Source organism: Lemur catta, chromosome 7, assembly GCF_020740605.2.
Source record: "Lemur catta isolate mLemCat1 chromosome 7, mLemCat1.pri, whole genome shotgun sequence".
Taxonomy (NCBI): domain Eukaryota; kingdom Metazoa; phylum Chordata; class Mammalia; order Primates; family Lemuridae; genus Lemur; species Lemur catta.
This window is the reverse complement of record NC_059134.1, coordinates 100,932,953-100,952,827: the sequence shown is the minus strand read 5'-3', so window position 1 is coordinate 100,952,827 and position 19,875 is coordinate 100,932,953. Positions and strand designations below refer to the sequence as shown.

General features: G+C 55.7%; 2 protein-coding genes across 2 annotated transcripts; one reads left to right on the top strand and one right to left on the bottom strand.

Annotated features, from left to right (window-relative positions):
- Positions 1-21: 21 nt before the first annotated feature.
- SAC3D1 (SAC3 domain containing 1) lies at positions 22-3,022 on the top strand. The gene is made up of 3 exons (XM_045556077.1): positions 22-169; positions 491-1,070; positions 2,419-3,022. The coding sequence occupies exons 1-3, from the start codon at positions 164-166 to the stop codon at positions 2,919-2,921; spliced, it is 1,089 nt and encodes a 362-aa protein (XP_045412033.1). The 5' UTR covers positions 22-163; the 3' UTR covers positions 2,922-3,022.
- NAALADL1 (N-acetylated alpha-linked acidic dipeptidase like 1) lies at positions 3,012-13,714 on the bottom strand. The gene is made up of 18 exons (XM_045556076.1): positions 13,498-13,714; positions 13,239-13,411; positions 13,032-13,153; positions 12,520-12,642; positions 9,294-9,577; positions 9,090-9,194; positions 8,352-8,437; positions 8,120-8,239; positions 6,548-6,633; positions 6,400-6,463; positions 6,253-6,320; positions 5,935-6,026; positions 5,763-5,853; positions 4,639-4,720; positions 4,381-4,554; positions 4,219-4,306; positions 4,015-4,107; positions 3,012-3,682 (listed from the first exon to the last, which is right to left on the bottom strand). Exons 1-18 carry the CDS (start codon positions 13,683-13,685, stop codon positions 3,496-3,498), a joined length of 2,226 nt encoding a protein of 741 aa, XP_045412032.1. The 5' UTR covers positions 13,686-13,714; the 3' UTR covers positions 3,012-3,495.
- Between the last annotated feature and the right edge of the window lie 6,161 nt (positions 13,715-19,875).

The window sequence follows — 19,875 nt, the reverse complement described above, 5'->3', positions numbered from 1 at the left end:
ATCCTGGGAGCGGCTCGGACTACGAAACCCTGAGGGGCGGGGGCCGGTGGCCTGGGTCTGTAGCCCCAGTTACCGGGGAGGCTGAGGCGGGAGGACTGCCGAGTCCAGGAGCTCGAGACCAGCCTGGGCAAGATAGCAAGACCCCCGTCTCAAAAACACACTAATGGGGGTTCGTAAAGTTGGGCGCCGTGCGTGACGGGCGAGGGTTAACGCGGCCTGAGCGCGCGGAGCGGCAGGGGCGTCCGGGACGGCTGCGCAGCGCGTGTTGGGAGGCGGAGTCGCCGCGGCCGGCGAGAGGCCGGCGCTGGCAGCGCGGGCTGCAAGGACGCTGGAGACCCGGGCGGGGGGGCCGGCATGCGGGCCCTGCGAGGTTCGGCCTTAGCCCGCGTCTCCGAGTCTCAGCCGGCCTCGGCGTGGCGTGCCTTCCCGCGGAACAGGGCGAGTGGGTGCCGCCGTCCTGGGATGCTGAGCGCCCACCCTCTCCCCGCAGCCCGCCATGCCCAGTTGCCAGCTGCCCGTGGGCACTTGCCCGGACATGTGCCCAGCCGCCGAGCGCGCCCGGCGCGAAAGAGAGCGCCGCCTGCACCGCTTTGAGGTGGCGCCGGGGTGCCGCGGGGACTGGCCCCGCGCCGACCCGCTGCGCACAGTGAAGGAGTACTGCCGGCCGGCCGCCGGCAAGCCCCGGCCACCGCCAAGCGAGCTGCGTCCACCCTCGGTGCTGCTGGCCACCGTGCGCTACCTGGCCAGTGAGGTGGCTGAGAGTGCCGACGCGTCCCGCGCCGAGGTGGCCAGCTTCGTGGCTGACCGCTTGCGCGCCGTGCGACTGGACCTGGCCCTGCAGGGCGCGGGCGACGCCGAGGCAGCCGTGGTGCTGGAGGCGGCGCTGGCCACGCTGCTGGCTGTGGTGGCGCGGCTTGGGCCGGACGCGGCGCGCGGGCCCTCGGACCTGGTGCTGCTGCAGACTCAGGTGCAGGAGGGCTTCGGCTCGCTGCGGCGCTGTTACGCGCGGGGCGCGGCGCCGCACCCCCGCCAGGCCACCTTCCAGGGCCTTTTTCTGCTCTATAACCTGGGTGAGTCGGGGTCCCAGCGGCGAGGCAGAGCGTGGGGCCGGGGAGCCCTCCATGGGGAAAGTGGAGGTAGGAGGAGGACGCAGGTTTAACATTTCACAATTAGCTCACTCCCAGGATATCATTGCACAGGGTCCGCCCAGCCCCGACCTGGGAGTTTGGGCCCATCGCTGGGTCTCAGTTTTCTCAGTAAAAAAGTGAAGGAGGCGGGATTGGAATGGGAGAGCTGGCCTAGATAGTGATTTTCAAACTTTTCTTTAATCTACACTCCCCAGTCAGTGCTGCAAAGCAACTAAGAAACATATGCCCACGAATGTATCTGAGACAGCAGGTTCAAAATTTTAGATACTTTCCATGGGTGATGCATTCTAATTAACTCTTTTGTTGCGGGGCACAGTGGCTCACACCTGTAATCCCAGCATTTTGGGAGGCTGAGAGGCCAAGAGTTGGAGACCAGCCTGGGCAACATAGTGAAACCCTATCTCTATAAAAAATTAGGTGAGTGTAGTGGTGTGCAGCTGTAGTCCCAGCGCAGCCAGAGGCAGAGGCAGGAAGATTGCTTGAGCCCAGGAGTTTGAGGCTGCCATGAGTTTGACCATGCCACTGCACTCCAGTCTGGGTGACAGAGCAAGACCCTACCTCTAAAAAAACCCACAAAAGAACTGTATTATATCTAATTGTAATAAAATGCTGTTTATTTCACAACCCGCTAATGGGAGAGAAGCAGCAGTTTACAAGAGGCCCAAGGTTCCAGTGTCTGTGATTGTCCTGGAAGGGAAGCAGGGAGAGCCTCCTCGAAGAAATGGCCTTCCCTGGCGGTCAGGGGAAGGTATGGCAGAGCTGGCTTCCAAAGCTCTGGGTGCAGGGCAGCCAGGGTAATAGGAAAGCCAAGTCAGAAAACTTGGATTTGGGTCAGGCTGTACTACATAAGAACTGTGGGACAATCTCAGGCAAGTCATTAAATTATCTGGGCCGGTTTCCTCATCTGTAAACGCTACCCACTTCCTCGGTGTTATAGGGGTCCAGACTGAAGGAGGTTGAGAACCTGTGACAACTCAGTCAGATGGTTCAGGGAAGGGGCCAATCAATGGCTGGATCTTACTTCTGAGAGGGGAGAGAGAGGGAAGGTGGGCTAGGCCTAGAGAAGGGGCGTGGTCGAGGAGGGGTGGGTATGACCCCTGCAGGAGGTGGGCGGGACCGAGGCCTGGAGATGAGCTTGGCCAGGGGCCAGTGGAGGTAGGTGTGGCTGAGGCCAGAACAGGGTGGGAGAGGAGATGGGCAGGATGGAATGGGAGGTGGGCCTGATCCAGGGAGGACCAGGCGGCCATATCCTGGCTTTCCGCCCTCACAGGCTCATCGGAGGCCCTGCACGAGGTTCTGCAGCTGCCTGCCACCCTGCGTGCCTGCCCGCCCTTGCGCACTGCCCTGGCTGTCGTCGCTGCCTTCCGCGAGGGCAACGCTGCCCGGCTTTTCCGCTTACTCCGGACCCTGCCCTACCTGCCAAGCTGCGCCGTGCAGTGCCACGTGGGCCATGCCCGTCGTGAAGCCCTCGCCCGCCTTGATCGTGCCCTAAGTACCTCAAAGGGGCAGACCTTGCCTCTGAGCTTCATGGTCTACCTGCTGGCTCTGGATGGACTCAACGAAGCCCGGGACCTGTGCCAGGCCCACGGACTGCCCTTGGACGGAGAGGAGAGAGTTGTGTTCCTGAGGGGTCGCTATGCTGAGGAAGGGCCGCCCCCTGCCAGTAGCTGCAACGTGTTAGTGGGGAGCAAACTTCAAGGGCGCACCCTGGAGGAGGTAGTCATGGCAGAGGAGGAAGATGAGGCTGTGGACAGGCCCAGGTCCCTAGCCTGAGGAGGGAGTGTGCAATCTCCCAGGGCCCCGGCCTGGGTCAGAACACTTAGTTTTCTTTTTCCATGATTGCCAGACAATAAAAGAAACTTATTTTGTAGGGATCAACCTCTAGACTTTATTTCTTTGGGGGAGTACAGCGGGGAGTTAAACCATGCTAAGAGCGTGGAAGCAGAGGAACACAGACTGGGCAAGGCCCTATCCACCTAGGGCCTCAGTTTGCCCACTGGTCCCTTAAGGGGTGGCCTTGGTGATCTCTGAGTTTGGCATCTAAGGTTGGCGTCATACATGCCATCCTCATACACCCACCACCAAGAGCAGTTGGTGGTTTTGCCATCCCTGTCCCCTGATGTCCACCCTGTGCCAACTAAGTGCCAGGATGAGGGAGATTTTCACTGGAGCTTGCCACTCCCCTCGGGTGTCTGCAACTGGTGGGACCCCAAGCTATTGCCTGAGAAGCTTGAGAAGGTCTCGTGGTTGTGCCCTTTCTTGGCACGGGGGAAGACTGGGACACACGCCAGGAAAATGGGTGGGAGAGGGTTAGGATAAAGGGAGAGCTGAAGAAAGATTGCTGGAATTAGAGGTCAGTCACAGGCCTCAGGGTGGCTGCTGCACCCTCCAGGGCCACCACCACGATGCTGAGCTGCCTCTGCACCTCAGCCCAAGCTTCAGATCCAGGGCTTGTGTCCCCGGCCCTGGAGCAGGCATTGGCCAGGCCCGGGAATGTGGCTGTGGAGCCCGTGCGGGGTGCCCAGAGCACATGGCTGACAGGAGAAATGGGTCAGTCAAGGGCCAGGAAAGAGGAGCCTCAGGCTGGAACTCGCCCAGCTCCTGTACGCAGCTAGGCACAAAAGCACCCCCCACACCTGTCTCTTAGAGCAGTGGTGGTGGGAGATGTATGGTCTAGTCCCAGCTCCAGGCAAACCCTCAACCAGTTTGCCTCCCCTCCCTGAGCCTCACATTCCCCAACTGTCTCAAGGGGCTGGGTTGTGCTCTGAAGGGCCGAGAAACTGACATCCTCCTCCCCGAGATGGGTGGCCACAGTCTAGCCCCACCTGGAGGTCCCTCCCCCCCAGGGCCTTTGGGACAGGCTCACCTGTAGTAGAGTTCCTCTGGGAAGGCTCTTGGGTTCAGGAAGGTACGTTCCAAGAGCATCAGTTGGTCATTGAGCATCCGGACCTGCAGGGGGCTGGTGGATGCAGGAGGTGCCAGTCACACTGGAGCCAGCAGCATAGCTGCCAACCTGGCGTCCTGCCCTGGACGCTGCCCTTCCACACGCCTGCCCGCTGCCCTTGCTCACTCAGGGCTGCCCTTCTGCAGTGTTGACATGTATTGGCCCAAGGCTGCGGCTGCTGCCTCAAACTTCTCCACTGCGGTCACCAGAGGCTCTGTGAGGAACAACCAGTGGCTTAGACCTGTGGGTGCAGGGCTCCCCATGACTCAGTGTTGGGGGTGTCCATACCCAGGCTGATGCTGTGCTGCTCAAGCAGAGCCCCAAGGTCCTGCTGGGCAGCCTGCAGGAAGCTGCGGAGGGTGTCGCTGTAGTCACTGACGTTGAGGGGCAGGAAGAGGCTATCGCTGAGCCGGAGAATCACGCTCCCAGCTGTCCGCGCTACAGCCTGGTGGCTGCTGAAGCCTGTAGGGAGGGTGACAAGGTGAGGGCTCAGTCCTCAGCCCATCCTCCTCAGGTCTCAGGATGACCCATTCCCCACCTCCTCACCAGGGTCCACAAACTTGTCCACGTAATCAAAGGTGTCGAAGGCTGTGTGGTAGGTGGGGTAGATTCGGGCTGAGGTCTTGCTCTGGGGGAACAAGGCCCAGAGGTGACAGGCTTGGGATGGGAGTAGGAGAAGGTGTACCTCCAGTGAGCTGCATTATCTCCATTGCTTTGTTGTATTTATTTATTTGAGACAGGGTTTTGCTCTGTTGCCCAGGCTAGAGTGCAGTGGCGCAATTATAACTCACTGTAACCTTCAGCTCCTGGGCCCAGGTGATTCTCCTGCTGGGACTACAGGTGTGCACCATCATGCCCAGCTAATTTTTTATAGAGACTGGGTCTCACTATGTTGCCAAGGCTGGTCTGGAACTCCCCGCCTCGGCCTCCCAAAGTGCTGAGATTACAGGCGTGAGCCACCGCGCTTGGCCTGGCATCATCTTCATTGAATCCTCACCACATCCATGAGGTGGGTTCTAGGAGTCCCACTTTACAGAGGAGAAAACTAAGGCTCAAAGAGGCTAAACTGTCTGACATCGCACCAGCACACAGCTAATGAGTGGCAGAGCTGGGTCGGTGCCAGTTTCAAGTTTCACATGAAGGAGAAGAGCTGGGGCTTTGCAGTCAGATAAGGGGATTCGAATCCCAGCTCTACCACTCAGAATCTGTGTGGCCGTAAGAAAGGGCTTTTTGGGGTGTCAAACAGGGAGATGCAGGCTGGCACTCGGCTTCCCTCGTCTCATTTCATCCTCACACCCACACTGTGGATCATCCCTGTTTCATACCGTTGTTTAATCAATGCTGAGATGACTGCCCCCCATTTTAAGATCTCTGGAATCAGGATGCCTCTTATAGTCATTGTCATCCTATAACTGATTGGCAGTGGGGCTTTTTCCCTCCAGAATAGGTATAACATAGTGGTACATCTTACAGTCAACCAGTGGTATCTTATGTTTGATAAAATACCATAGATAAGCATAAACAGATGCTCAGAGAGGTTAACAAACTTGGGGGAGGTAGCACAGCCACTGAGTGAAGAAGCCAGATTCAGCCTGCCCTAGAACAGCCCGAAAGAGAGAAGGGGGCTGTGGAGCAAGGCATGGAGGTGGGGACGGAGCGGTGCTGCTCACCCGGTCATAGGTGTAGGCGATGTCCATGGAGGAGATGCCCAGGAAGTGAATGAAGGGCGCATAGTCGCTGCCTGCACTCAGAGAGCCCAGACTGCAGGAAGGAAGGGGCCAGGCTGGAGGGCGCTGGGCTGGGCCGCCATGCCACAGGCCCACTTCGCGCCCCTGGGCTCACCTGGGGACCAGGCCATACACTGGGCTGCTGCGGTTGAAGTACCGGATCCAGTTGTCGTAGATGCTGAGGTCTCCTGGGCCTGGTGAGCGGATCTGGCCGGGAGGGTAATCTAGTCTTGGTGCGGCCCCTCCTCAGCCCCAACAAGGCACGTCCTCCGCAGGTCTCCACCCAGACCCCAGTCTCCAGCCCACCCACCATCCCCCCAGTCTTACAAGGCTTGCCCCAGCTGCTGTCCCACCCCAGCCCCTCTAAAAGGTATCAGTCCCCAGCCCCGCCCACCCATACAGCCCCATCCCTGCCCCGCCCACCCCCTTCCACCTCTTTGGCTGCAGAGAAGACGACACTCTGGACAGGGGGTGTCCCCTGCACCCTAAGGGTAGCATTGGCTGTGGGGGGAGGAGAGAAAGACTATTCTGGCCCCTGCCCCTTCCTTCATCCACCCAGGCCAGCCACTTCCCCCCATACCAAAAACAGAGATGTCCACATTGAGGTAGGCTACCGTGCGCTCCTGCAGCTTGCTGAAGAACTCCTATGGGTGCGAGAGGCAATGTCAGCCCAGCGCTGTCCCACCCTGGGATCCCCTTTCGATCCACTACCTGTGGGGCTCACTCACCTCTGTGAATTCCGTGGAACCAATGAGCCCAAACTCCTCTGCCCCCCAGCTCGCAAACACGATGGATCTGCGGGGTCGCCAGGTGCCTGGGGAGGGGGATAGAGGGCTGGAGGGCAGGGTCCCCAGATCTCAGCGTGGCTTAGGGGAAAGGTTAGAGACATGGAGAGGAGGGGAGGAAAAGGCGGGGCAGCTAGTGACAGGATGTCCTGGTACCCTTCAGCCAGGCCTTCCAGGAGGCTCTGTCCTCTTTCCAGCCTCATCCTGTCTGTGACATCCCCCGCAACACTGACCCCAACACTCAGCTCCTTCAGTCAGGTGGTCCCTTCTGCCAGTATGCACCCACCCCCCAACATAGGCTTGTCCGGGAAGACCATCTAACCCTGTCCCCTGAACTCTCGCCTCCACCTATCCCATGCAAACCTCGTTCACAACCAGGGCTTTCTTCATAGCGAGCCAATCCTTACAACAACACCTTGAGGGACATGCCATTATCATCTCCATGTCACAGTTGAAGGAACTGAGCCATAAGGAAGTTACATGACCTTCCCAGGGTCACACGGCCAGTAAGCAGCAGAGCCAGGTTCACATCCAGGCCTTGGGCTCCAGAGTCCCTGAGGCTTGTTTAACCACTGCCCCACACTACCTCTTGGAATACCTGCAAGCCTGGCTTCCACCTCCAATTTCTATGCACACACTGCTCCTCTTACCACGGTCACTGGCCACCTTCGGAGACCTTGATGAGTTTTGTCCTATATCTGCCCTGTTCTGTTTTTCGTAAATGGCACCACCATACATGGAGTTGCTTAGACCAGAGCCCTCTACTTGTCCTCTCCCTCCCCTCTGTAGCCAGCAGATCCCAGGCCAGCAGATGGTCTCACCCCTCTGGCCCCACCCTTGTCCAAGCCCCAGCACACCTCCAGCCCTGGGAAGACCTTGCCCCTCCCCCCATGCCCTTCCCCCTGCAGCACAGGAAGCTGTTTAGAATTTGGGCTCCATCACATCATTCTCCTGATTAAAATCATTCACCAGCTCCCCAGCCTCTTTGGGCTGAACTCCAAACTCCCTGCCTGCCTTGCCACCTCACCTAGCCTTGCCAGCCTCCATACCAGCTGCCACCTCCTCGCCCCCCTCCTGGACCTGCCTCCCCTTCCCCGAAGCACTGAAATGCCGCCTCCGCAGAGAGACCTGCCTCAAACTGGCCTGGCACATCATAGGCACAAGAGACATGTTTGTGGTTAACCATCATCTGTCGTCTGTGCCCAAGCGCGGCTGAAGTGCCCCGAGGGCAGAGCCTGGGCACGGCCTTGCTCATGGCAGCACGGGGCCTACGCCATCCAGGCAACAGGAGGCGCTCAGAAGCTGCTGCATGAGTCAGTCAGCAGCCCATTCCTGGTACCACACTGGGCTACTCCCGGCCAGGGCTGGCGTCCCAGGCATCTCTGCCCCCTGAGCCCCCAGGCTTGGCACAAGTGGGCACTGAAGAGTGAGGGAGAGGAGGTGGAATAGGAGGAGTGGGCTGGAGGTGACCTCCTGGGTAGAGAGTCCCTGGACTAGGGGAGGGGGCCACCTCACCCTTCTTCAGCAGGGTCCCCAGGATGCGAGAGAGCTCCAGGAGGACAGCGGTGCCGCTGCTAGGGTCCACAGCCCCGTGTACCCAGCTGTCGCGGTGGTTTCCATACAGCACATAGCGGTCTGGCCAGAGGAACAGTCAGAGAACCAGAGAAGAGGGAGGGGTGGGCGGGGCAGCAGGGCTGGATGAGGGCGGAGTGGGAACGGGGCACACTGAGCAAGAACGGGGGCTCACCAGGCTCCACAGCCCCGCGGATGATCCCCAGGACGTTGGAGGAGTTCCTCAGCTGCAGGTAATTGTGAACACTCACATTCACCTGGCTGGGGAGGGTGAGGGCTGTGACAAGAGTCTTGGCCCTGCCCACTGCCCCCACCCAATGCTGAAGAAACTGAGGCTTGGAGCAGGAAAGGGACATTTCAAGGTCACTTGCCCAGAAGTACCAAGACAGGCAAAAAGGCTAGAGCCCAGCTCTTCTGCTCCTAATTCTTTTCATTCGCTCACTCACCCAGTGAGTACTCGCTGGGCTCTTAGTGTATGCCCAGCACGTTACTAGGCTCTGGGCAATGACAGCCGTGGCCCCCCATGCTTGTGGGGATTCCCACAAGGATGTGAACAGCTGCAGGAGGTGAAGGGGCCTGGGAGGACACCTGGTGGCCAGAGGGTGGTGGAGGCCAGGAGTGGCAGAGGCCCTGATTAGGGATGGAGCTTGGCATCTTGAAGGGAGGGAGTAGCTGGAGTGCAGAGGTGGAGATGAGTGGGGTAGAGCAGGGGACCCACAGGACCTTGTGTTTCCCGGGCTTCCCCAAAGACAAGACAGACACTTCGGGGTCCAGGGACCAGTTGGGAGACAGGAGAAGGGGGAAGGCCTTGAAGCAGGGAGAGGGAAAACCCAGGGTAGGAGAGGAATAACAAGGGAGGAGGAGAGGGGAGTTGGGGACAGAGGGCATCCAGTGAGGAGCGGCCCCACCTCACCTGTCTTCTGGAAAGTCACCTTCAGGGTGGAAGCCAGGCCCCAACCTGTAGTCACAGCCCAGTGCTCCCTGCCAGGCAGCTGGGGCCAGGGATCCATTGAGGTTACTGAGGAGGAGGGGGAGGCTCTTCAGAGTAAATGTGGGTGTTGGGTTGAAGTTTGGAGGCCACTGGGGGATGGGCAGGACACCCAGGGCACAGACTCACCAGAGCAGGACTTTTGCATCCTGGAAGCCAATGGGCTGTGTGGGAATCGGGGGGAATCCGGAGACATTGGTAAGGTCCAGGCGGAAGGAAGAGGGGTTGGCTGGAAGGTAGGGAGTCAGGGGGTCCCCAAAATACTCATAGTAGGACCCTCGCTCCACTCCCGAGGGAGGCAGGTACCAGGAGTTGGGAAAGGTCTCGTTGGGTAGGCTCAGTCCGTCGTTGATGTCGCCAGGGTCTGTGTATACCAGCACCCCAGCCACCCCGTACTTGGCGGCATTCACAGCCTGCAGGAGACAGAAGGAGGCTGTGAGTAGGGGAGGGACGACGGCGGGGCACGTCATGTTGGCCTTCCTCTCTCCTCTGCTGCGGAAGCCAGGATGGGTCTACCTTTGCATAAAGCATCTGTGGAGGTGCTGCTTGCAACCACAACATACTGCTTGGGTGTGGCCAAGCCAACACCTACCAGTGAGGTTTGATTGAATAAACGGGGACATCCTGCAATGGAATGCTATGGCTCTGCTGTATGACAGGACAAGCATGTCCTTGTGCACTCAGGTTCACAGCAGCAGCATCCGCAATAGCCAAAGGGTAGATAGACACAACCCAAGAGCCCATCACGGATGAATGGATAAACAAAATGTGGTATATAACATATGATGGAATATTACTCAGCCTTTAAAAGGAATGAAGTTCTGATACAACATCAACAAACCTTCAAGACTTTATGCTGGGCCGGGCGTAGTGGTTCACGCCTGTAATCTTAGCACTCTGGGAGGCTGAGGCGGGAGGATTGCTTGAGCTCAGGAGTTCAAGACCAGCCTGAGCAAGAATGAGACCCTGTTTCTACCAAAAATAGAAAGAAATTAGCCAAACAACTAAAAATAGAAAAAATTAGTTGGGCATGGTGGCACGTGCCTGTTGGGAGGCTGAGGCAGGAGGATTGCTTAAAGTCAGGAGTTCAAGACCAGCCTAAGCAAGAGCAAGACTCCGTCTCTACCCAAAATAGAAAAATTAGCCAGGTGTAATGGCGTGCACCTGTAGTCCCAGCTATTTGCGAGGCTGAGGCAGGAGGATCGCTTGAGCCTAGGAGTTTGGGGTTGGTATGGGCTAGGCTGACGCCACAGCACTCTAGCCCGGGCAAGAGAGTGAGACTCTGTCTCAAAAGAAAGAAAAAAAAAAAAAGACTTTATGCTGAGTGAAATAAGCCAGACACAAAAGGACAAATATTTTATGATTCCACTTATATGTGGTACCTAGAATAGGCAAGTTCATAGAGACAGAAAGTAGAACGGGGGTTAAAGAAAACAAAATAGAGTCTAGGGGAGGGCAAATGGGGAGGTGTTGTTAAATAGTTTCTGTTTGAAATATTGAAAAGGTTCTGGAAATGGATAGTGGTGATGGTTAACATTGTGAATGTGCTTAATGCCCCCGCACTGTATGCTTAAAATGACAAATTTTATATTATATAATATATATATACTATACTACATATATACACATATAGAATGTACTACAGTAAAACCAAAACTGTACCAAAAAAAAAAGATGCAGTTTGTGTACTGATTAAGAATGATCTGCAGAGGGGGGTGGGGGAGCAAGGGCAATATACGTAACCTAAACTTTTGTACCCCTACAATATGCTGAAATAAGAACAAAAAATAAAAAAAGAAAAAGAAATGTCCTTGTAAAACAAAAAGAAAGAAGAAAGATCTGCAGGAGGTATAAAGATGAAAAAAGCACAGTTCAGAAGCCTGGGTCTAGGACACTATTTTTATGTAAAATGGCTGGGAGAGGAGGTAAGATATATAGAGTATTTGTACCGTATATGCTTCTTCTAAAAGAAAACTCTGGCTAGATTATGCATAAACTAAGAAAAGAAGTGGTTACTTCTTTGGAGGATGGCATAACCGGAGAACTTTTTCACTTTATACTCTTTTTTATTAAACTGGAAATTTTCTAATCTGTGTATTTCCACTCTGCTTGTCTCCTTTCTTTTTTCTTTCTTTTTTTCCTTCCATTCTTTTCCTTTTTCCTTCTTTTCTTCCGTCGCTCCCTCTCTCTCTTTTCTCAGCATTTATCATAGGCACTTTTTTAAAAATTGTAAAATACACATAACATAAAATTTATCATCTTAAATATACAGATCGGTGGTGTTAAGGACATTCACATTGTTGTGCAACCATCACCACTACCCATCTCCAGAATCCTTTTCTTTTCTTTTTTTTTTTTGAGACAGGGTCTCACTCTGTTGCCAGGGCTAGAGTGCAGGAGCGTGATCATAGCTCACTGCAGTCTCGAACTCCTGGGCTCAAGCCTCAGCATCCCAAGTAGCTGACACTACAGGCACACACTACCATGCTCAGCTAATTTTTAAAAACAAATTTTGTAGGCCGGGCGTGGTGGCTCACGCCTGTAATCCTAGCACTCTGGGAGGCTGAGGCGGGAGGATCGCTCGAGGTCAGGAGTTTGAGACCAGCCTGAACAAGAGCAAGACCCCATCTCTACTAAAAATAGAAAGAAATTATCTGGATGACTAAAAATATATAGAAAAAAGTAGCTGGGTATGGTGGCACATGCCTGTAGTTCCAGCTACTCAGGAGGCTGAGGCAGGAGGATTGCTTGAGCCCAGGAGTTTGAGGTTGCTGTGAGCTAGGCTGACGCCATGGCACTCTAGCCAGGGGAACAGAGTGAGACTCTGTCTCAAAAAAAATTTTTTTTTTGTAGAGACAGGGTCTCAACATGTTGCCCAGGCTGGTCTTGAACGAACTCCTGGCCTCAAGTGATCCTCCCACCTTGGCCTCCCAAAGGCATAGAATTGCAGATGTGAAGCCACGGCACCCAGCTTAAACATGTTTTTTTCTTACATTTTTAAACCATAGGTACGCAATACCTAGTCAAGGTTTAGGATAGAAAAGAAATGGGGAGGGGCAACAGGAGGGCTTTAAGTTTGAATAGTCTCAAGAAGTACTTCACAGGAGGACTGAGCTTCCAGCATACCAGAGCCAAATGTTTTGTCCAATCCCTTTATTTCCTAAGGCTCAGAGAGGTCGGGGGAGGCACCCAAGGCCACACAGCCCATCAGTGGTACAGCCTGAATACAGCTTGCCTCTCCTGCCCCAGCCCAGGCTTGGCCCCCACTCAACACTGCCCCTTCTCCTCACTTCCTCCTGTCACTGCCCAACTCCTCCCACCCAGGACCGGTACACTGGGGGCTACCGCTGCTCACCTTGGCCCCACGCCCTATACCCCCATAGCGAGTCAGGGCGATGGTGCCCTCCAGTGTGATGCCTTGAGTCTGCAGCTCCATGAAGTCTTCTTCCCTGCCCTGGTTGGCATAGACGAGGAGGCCCTAGACCCAAGAGGACGTGATCCTTAGAGCTGGGCTCAGCACAGGCCAATGGGGAAAGGGACAGGAAAGCTGAGGGGCAGGAGGAAGGATTTTGATTCGGTTTCCTCACTTCACTTAGAAGCTCCCCCAGGGACAATCACCCCTGATGTCCTCTGTGTCTCGGTGCCCTGTAACAGGTCTGGCCTTGAGCAGGAGCTGCTAGTGTTTGTTAAATGACTGCTGGAGGAAAGTAGTGATGGAGTGTGGAGCTGAGTAAACTCCGGGGGTGGCGCTGCCCCCCAATAGATGCAGTTTCCCTCAGCTCCCCCTGGGTCAGGGTGGGGAGAAGCCTGGGTGGGAACCAGGTGGCCCTGAGCTGGGCCAGGGCAGTAGGGGGGTTCCAGGCCCACCTGTGGAGTTCCAGGGGGTGCATAGGCAGCGTAAGGTGGCACTACATCGGGTCCCCCCTGCTCCCCAGTCAGGTTCTCCTCGCTCCGGCGGCAGGAGTAGAGGACATCCCCAGCGGAGCCCACTGCAGACGGGGGCAATGTCAGGGCTGGGCCCAGCAGCTCCCCCACTCCCTGCCCTGGGCATTCCCAAGCCTGGGAAGGACTCACCAACATCCACGCTGTTGGGCTGCTCCTGGCTGGGGAAGGACAGCAGCACCTCGTACTCAAAGGCCTCGGCGGAGTCCAGGCCTGACGCTGGGTCCGTCCAGCGCTGCAGCAGCAGCTGCACCAGGGCCTCATCGCGGGAGCTGGAGGCCAGGTGCGGCTCCCTGGAGAGTTCTCTGCAGGGTGGGCAGTGGGAGTGGCGGGGCTGGTGTCAGGGAGGGGCCCCTGGCATGCAGGGGGAGCGGGCAGAGCTGCCTCTCACCTAAGGTTCTCCCGGATCCTGCTGGCATCCAGCTGCCCCATGACAGTCTCCAGGATCTCCAGGTCCAGGTCCTGGGTGGCTGAGATGCTGGGGGAATTTTGAGGGATGGCAAAGTGCCCCAGGATGATCCCCAGTGCCAAGAAGGCAGCAGCGCCCAGCCCCAGCCCCAGCCCCTTCACCCACTGCATCCTGTGGAATCTTCGCCAGCTGGGGTGGGCTGACGAGGGCCTCCTTATAGATGGGGCATTGGGCCTAGTTAACCATTACTCCATGGGTGGCACTGCCCTTTGGCCCCCAGCTGGCAGGGAAAGTGAGGGAACATCTCGTGGTAAGAGCCAGGAGCTGCTCACATCCACCACGTTCTGCATTATTCACCTGGAAGGGGCCTCCAAGGGCGGCAAGTCCCCCAGGGACACTCAAGCCCAAGAGTGAAGGGTCTCACCCAGCGTCTCCCAGTAAAACACAGGCCAAGCCAGGACTGGAACTCAGAGCCCCTGCATCCAGAGCAGGGCTGTGCCCACCGCCCACCAGCACCGCCTCTCTCCCTCCCACCAGTGAATCCAACACATCCTGCTCTGCCTGCCTGAGCAGAATTCGAGTTCAAATTCCATCCTTGCTGGACATAAGCTGCGTGACCTTAGGCAATTCACTTAGCTTCTCTAAGCCTCTTTTCTTAGCTTGAACAATGAAGATAATAAAACCTACTTCACAAAACGTGGTGGTGCTTTCATTAAACAAAATGGCGTCTCCTAGCACTGTGGGAGACCAAGGCGGGAGGATCGCTTGAAGTCAGGAGTTCAAGACCAATCTGAGCAAGAGCAAAACCCCATCTCCACTAAAAATAGAAAAAAATTAGCCAAGCAACTAAAAACAGAAACAAAAAAATTAGCCAAGCGTGGTGGTACCCACCTGTAGTCCCTGCTACTCGGGAGGCTGAGGCAGGAGGATCGCTTGAGCCCAGGAGTTTGAGGTTGCTGTGAGCTAGGAAGATGCCACGGCACTCTAGCCTGGGCAACAGAGTGAGACTCTGTCTCAAAAAAAAAAAAAAAAAAAGATGGCATCTATAGAAACGTCTAGCCCAACATGTGGCACATAGTGAGAGCTCAATAAATTTTAGTCACTCTTCACTCTAAAACACAAGGTGTAGAGCTAAAGGAAGAAGGGGGACCCAGAAGAATTCTCTGTATCTATCCTGAAGGGGACCCAGTTTATGTGAGGAGGTGGGACTGTTGGGAAGGGAGGTGTCCAGAGGACACAGCAGGGGAAGCCCATACTTCCTTGGCAAGGTGACTTCCTCTTCCAGCCCCTGCCCTATCTGGAATCCATCCATCCGCCCTCCTGTTTATCCACCCACCCATCCTCCATTCATTTATTCGCCCCTTGCCTGCCCATGCAAGCACTGTTCACTCATTCAGCTCTGTGCTGGGTCCATCTAGGCCCTGGGGATGCAAAGTCCAGCAGGGGAGACAGGCTTTGGGTTCAGCCCTGTGGTAAGTGCCCTAAAGAGGTAGGACCGCCGTGCTCCTAGAGGGGAGAATGAGGAGTTCTTCTTAGGAGGGGGCATTTGGGGGATCCTCCGAGGAGAGAAGGTGTTCGGCATGCAGGGAAGGCGAGGCAAGGGCGGGCCATCGTGCAGATGAACCAGCATGTCTGAAGGCTGAGAGGGCAAGTGCGACCCCAAGTACTCGGTACAGAGGATGGGGGCGCTGGACCACGGTGGACTGTGTGTGCACGTGTGTGATTTCACAGCCCCCTCTCAGAGCAGCCCCTTCCTGCTCACAACCCCATTGTGCCAGCACCACCTGCCCTGCACTCATCTCCCCTTGTGCGCTGGTCAGGACAGTATTGTGTGATCAGTGACTTCAGGGAGGTGCACCAGGAAGCTGCCACTCTTTGCCAGGTGACTATCAGCGCCCGGAATGTGACCTTGGATCTTATCAGAGCCCCAACAGTTCAGGGACTGCACACCTTCCTTATGAGGCCACGAGAGGACAGGCACCACCAGATGGGCAGCAGGACGCCAAAGTCAGCTGATAAGCCGAGGCACAGACATGGGGATGACACCAAGGCAGCAGCCCCACGGCCCTGCCCTACCCACTCCTGGAAGGATTTAACCCCTTGAACATGTGAAGTCACAGAAAGGACACCTGAACAAGTGTGTGACTTCTGAGTGGGTCACTCTGCTGTCAGTGTGGTTTATGTCTGAGAGTGTGTGGCAGTGTGTGTGCGACACCCAAGAAATCAGCTCAGGTTGTTAGACTTCGTTGGTGTCTACACTGCTGTAGGCACCAGACATCAACTTGGTCAATTTTCCTTTCCCCTTCTTGGCTGGGAGGGTGGTGTGGCCCTTCCCAGAACATTCTGGATTGTGGGTGTTGATGGAAATCACTTAAAGTAGCTAAAGCATATGACCACCCTTTTATCTTCCCACTTACTCACTTCATCAAGTGACTCTAAGGGGTCCTCAGTCCCTCCAGGACCACCAAGACATTGGTGCTGGCTCCTTCCCACTCTCCACCTCCCAGATGTGCTCTTCTCCCTCCTTGCCCATTTTGGGGACTTTGAAGCCCTCTCAACCCCCTATCCTCTCTGCTTTGGTCACATTCACTGGGAAAACCCCATCCTGGTCACATCTGACTCACTCTGCCTGCTCTGCATCTGCACCCCTGCCTCTGGATGTGCCTGCAGAGTCACATGACCTTACTGACGCCATGTTGTGAGGATGCTCAAGCAACCCTATGGACAGGCCACATGGTGAGGAGCTGAGTCCCCCGGCCAACAATCAGCACTAACTTGCCAGCCCTGTGAGTGAGCCACCTGGGGAGGGGGTCCTCTGGCACCAGCCACACCTTCTGAAGCCTGCAGCCCCAGCTCACATCTTGATTGCAACCCCAGGAGACCACCCAACCAAGCCACTTCCAAATTCCTAACCTGTGGAAACTGTGTGAGATAGTAAATGTTTATGGCTTTAAGCTGCTAGGTTGTGGAGTCATTTGTTACACAGCAATAGATAGTCAATGCAAATGACCAAGTGTGGACCGAAAACCCACAGGTGTCTCCAATTCACACCTGGCCCCTGAACTCTAGTCTTGTATTTCCAGCTGCCTACTTTACGCCCACATTTGTGTGGTCAAGAAGCATTCCGGACTCTCAACACACCCCAAACATAGCTCCTCATCTTCCTCCTTAAGCCTCCTCCTCCCGCAGGCCTCACTTTGAGTACCAGCAGCTCCATCCTTAGTCCCTCAGGCAGAAAATTGAGGAGTTAGGTTTTTACTCCTGTCTCTGTCACACTCCACTTCCACTCTGTCAGTAAGCTGTGTTGGCTGTACTTTCAAAACAAACCCAGAATCCAGCCTGGCCCAAGATCCTGTCCTCTTTTCCCCAGATTATTGTAGTAGCCTCTTACCTGGTCTCTCTGATGGCATTCTTGTCCCCTTTAGCAGTCAGAGTAGTCCTTGTAAAACACAAGTCGGGCCATGTCACAACTGTGCTCACAGCCCTCCAAGTCTCCCTTGTCTCTCAGAGTGACAAGGTCACTATCAGGGCCTTGTCCTCATCCCTCCTCCTCCCCCTCGCTCGCTGCTCCGCCGCGCCAGCCTCCACCATCCCCAGAACCTAGCAGCTCCTCTCTCACTCCCTGGAACCTGTTCCCCCAGCTGCCCACAGGGCTCTCCCTCAGGTCCTTTGTGTCTTTGCTCAAATGTCACTTCTCAGGGACATCTTCCTTGACTACCTAAAATTGCATTCCTTCCCCTCCCTCAGCCTTCCCCTCCCCTCCAAAGCTTGGTTTTCTCCACTGCATCTATCCCCATCTGACTTGCTCGTTATTTCTTGTATCCCCTCCCAGAGTGCAGGTCCCACCAGGGCAGGCATCTTTGTTTTATCCACCGCAGAAGCCCCGCAGCCAGAGCAGTGCCTGGCACCGGGGGGTGCACAGCGAGCATTCGTGGACTGGGTGCAGAGCTGGCCTACACCAGCACAGCTTCTCAACGCTCCTGCTCTGGCTGTCGCTGTCCAAGGGGTGTCCAGGAAAACGAGAGATAGAAGAGGTGGCCAAGGAAGCCCTGGGGAAACAGACCCCTCTGGGTAAGCCTCACTGGGATTGCTGAGCCAGGCACGGGGGGCTTGTGAGAGGGGAGGGGCCATCTAACAGACCTCCAGAGCTGGATGTTCCCAAAGAATGATGCTGCAGGAGGAAGGAAGGGGCTGCCGGGCTGCCTGGCCACTCTCTCGGGCAGGAATAGCAGGGCTGCTGGGCGGGGCAGGGAGCCTGCTGGGAGCACTGGTACTCAAAGCTGCTTCCACTGGGCCTCTAAAGCCAGTCTGGGGGCCTGGGAAGATCCACTGGAGGTCAGATAACAACTGCCAACACTCACTGGCCGCCAACACTGCTCGGAACCCACACTGAATCACTCAGTCCTCCCGAGAGCCCTCTGAGGTGGGCACAATGGTCAACCGCACGTTACAGATGGAGAGGCGAGTCCAGTCACTCAATCAAGGTCACACAAGCTAGCAGGTAGTGGAGCTGCGATTAGAACGAGCTCCTGCACTCATAGTCACGAGGCTATGCCACCTCTCATCACCAGGCAGGGGAGAGGCATCCCGTTCTGCCCCTCTCGAGAGAGATGGTACCAAGGGGGACAGAGGAGCCTGGTTTGTCAACCCAGCCCGGGGCCTTGATGACAGACTAAAAGATCTGGGCACAGCTTGTGACTGACATGGTAACTCCCTTTGACTAACAGATCTTGGGGAAATGTGTGTGAACTAAAAGACTGGGTAACGCCCTGGGGCCCACCTAGATTTGCTGTGGGCGCTCCCATGAAAGGGACCACTGGGCTGGGCTGGGCTGGGCTGTGCTGGGCTGGTACTGCTTGGATGCGGCGTCGACCCCAGTGGCTTCAGGGACTGAGCTCAGGGCAGCCAATGTGGGGGCCCCGGGCCACAGGGCCATGGCCAGGATGCATGTGGGCATCTGCAAGCGCTTCTGTGGTTTGGAGATAACTGGGGAGGAGGCTCTGTAATAGCCTCGATTTCCTGCAGCCAGACAGTATTAATGTAACCAGCTTGCATGCCCTCCCAGGCTAAGAGGCCTTTAGAGGAAGCAGGCTCAAATAGCACCTTGCTGAAGACTGTGTCTTATTGATAGAAGTCCTTAAATGGGTAAATCGATTTAAACATTTAGCTGTTGAGCCAACTATCTTCAACCTCACTGTCAGATGATTTCTTCTGGAAAAATGGCAAGACAGCTATTTCTACAGCTGCTCAAGGACAGGTCAGAAAGTAGGGGGTGGGGAGGCCTGGGACCCCTACAGCCATCAAGTGAGGAGGGTGGAGTCTCGGGAGAGGTGGGCTGCTAAGTCAGAGATGTTAGCTCAGCTCAGCTCAGCTCAGTCTGAAGCTGGGACATAATCAAACCTTCACTAGTAAGTGTGTCACCAGGTGTTTTGCTGGGCATGGTGCCCTAGAAGTCTGATGTAAGTCAAGCCAGGCCTGAGGAGGAGCCCCAAACCTGAATTTCCATCCTCTTGGCTGGTGTCTCTCTACAGGAACATGGGGCAAAAAGATCATCCCTGGCCCTTTTCATGTCACACTAAAAGATTAGCAAGGGAATTCTGCTTGATTGATCTTTTACCGTTGATTAGGCCTGGACTCTGTAAAGCTAGAGGTTACAGTACAGAAAATTGATTAAGATGCAAATGATTTCTGCCCAGTCTTAGGGTTACAGACTTTTAAAAAGATTGCCCTGGAGAATATTAACCAATTTGGTATCTAATTTAGCAACCTTCTATCAGGATTCCTTCCTCTTTTGTCCCCCTGGACTGTATATGTGTCTGCTTTTGGCATTCCCATTGGTGGAGGGGGGTTGGGGCTCACAGGAGGCCCCAGGAGACCCTGGGCCAGAGAGTTCTCTAGTGGGGGTTGAGTGGGGCCAGATGCATCTCCAGGCCTGAGGAGTATTGGGTGTTGAGCCCACTACCTCTCTCCCTGACACCCTGTGACTTACAAAGCAGAGAGGGCTTATCCAAGGTCACCAGGTGGGTAGTGGCTCTTGCCACTACCCTAGTATTTTTCTGTACTTTGGAGTTACAGCAGGTGCCTGGATCCTTCCTGGGAGAGGCTGTGGCCCCCTTCCAGTCCCGCCCCAGCACTTATCATGGGAACATTGCCCTTGAGGATGTCTCTCTGTTTCTCTAAGGCTGACACCAACCAGACCTGGAAGCTTCTCTGGGGGGGTGGGGGAGGGCAAGGCCATGTCGGGGAGGAGATTGGGGACAGGCAAACAGAAGGAACTGGGATGATGTCAGAGGGTGGCCCAGGGGCTGAGCTCGGTGTGGATTTGGTGACCTCCTGCTCCCCACCCCCACCACCCAGGAC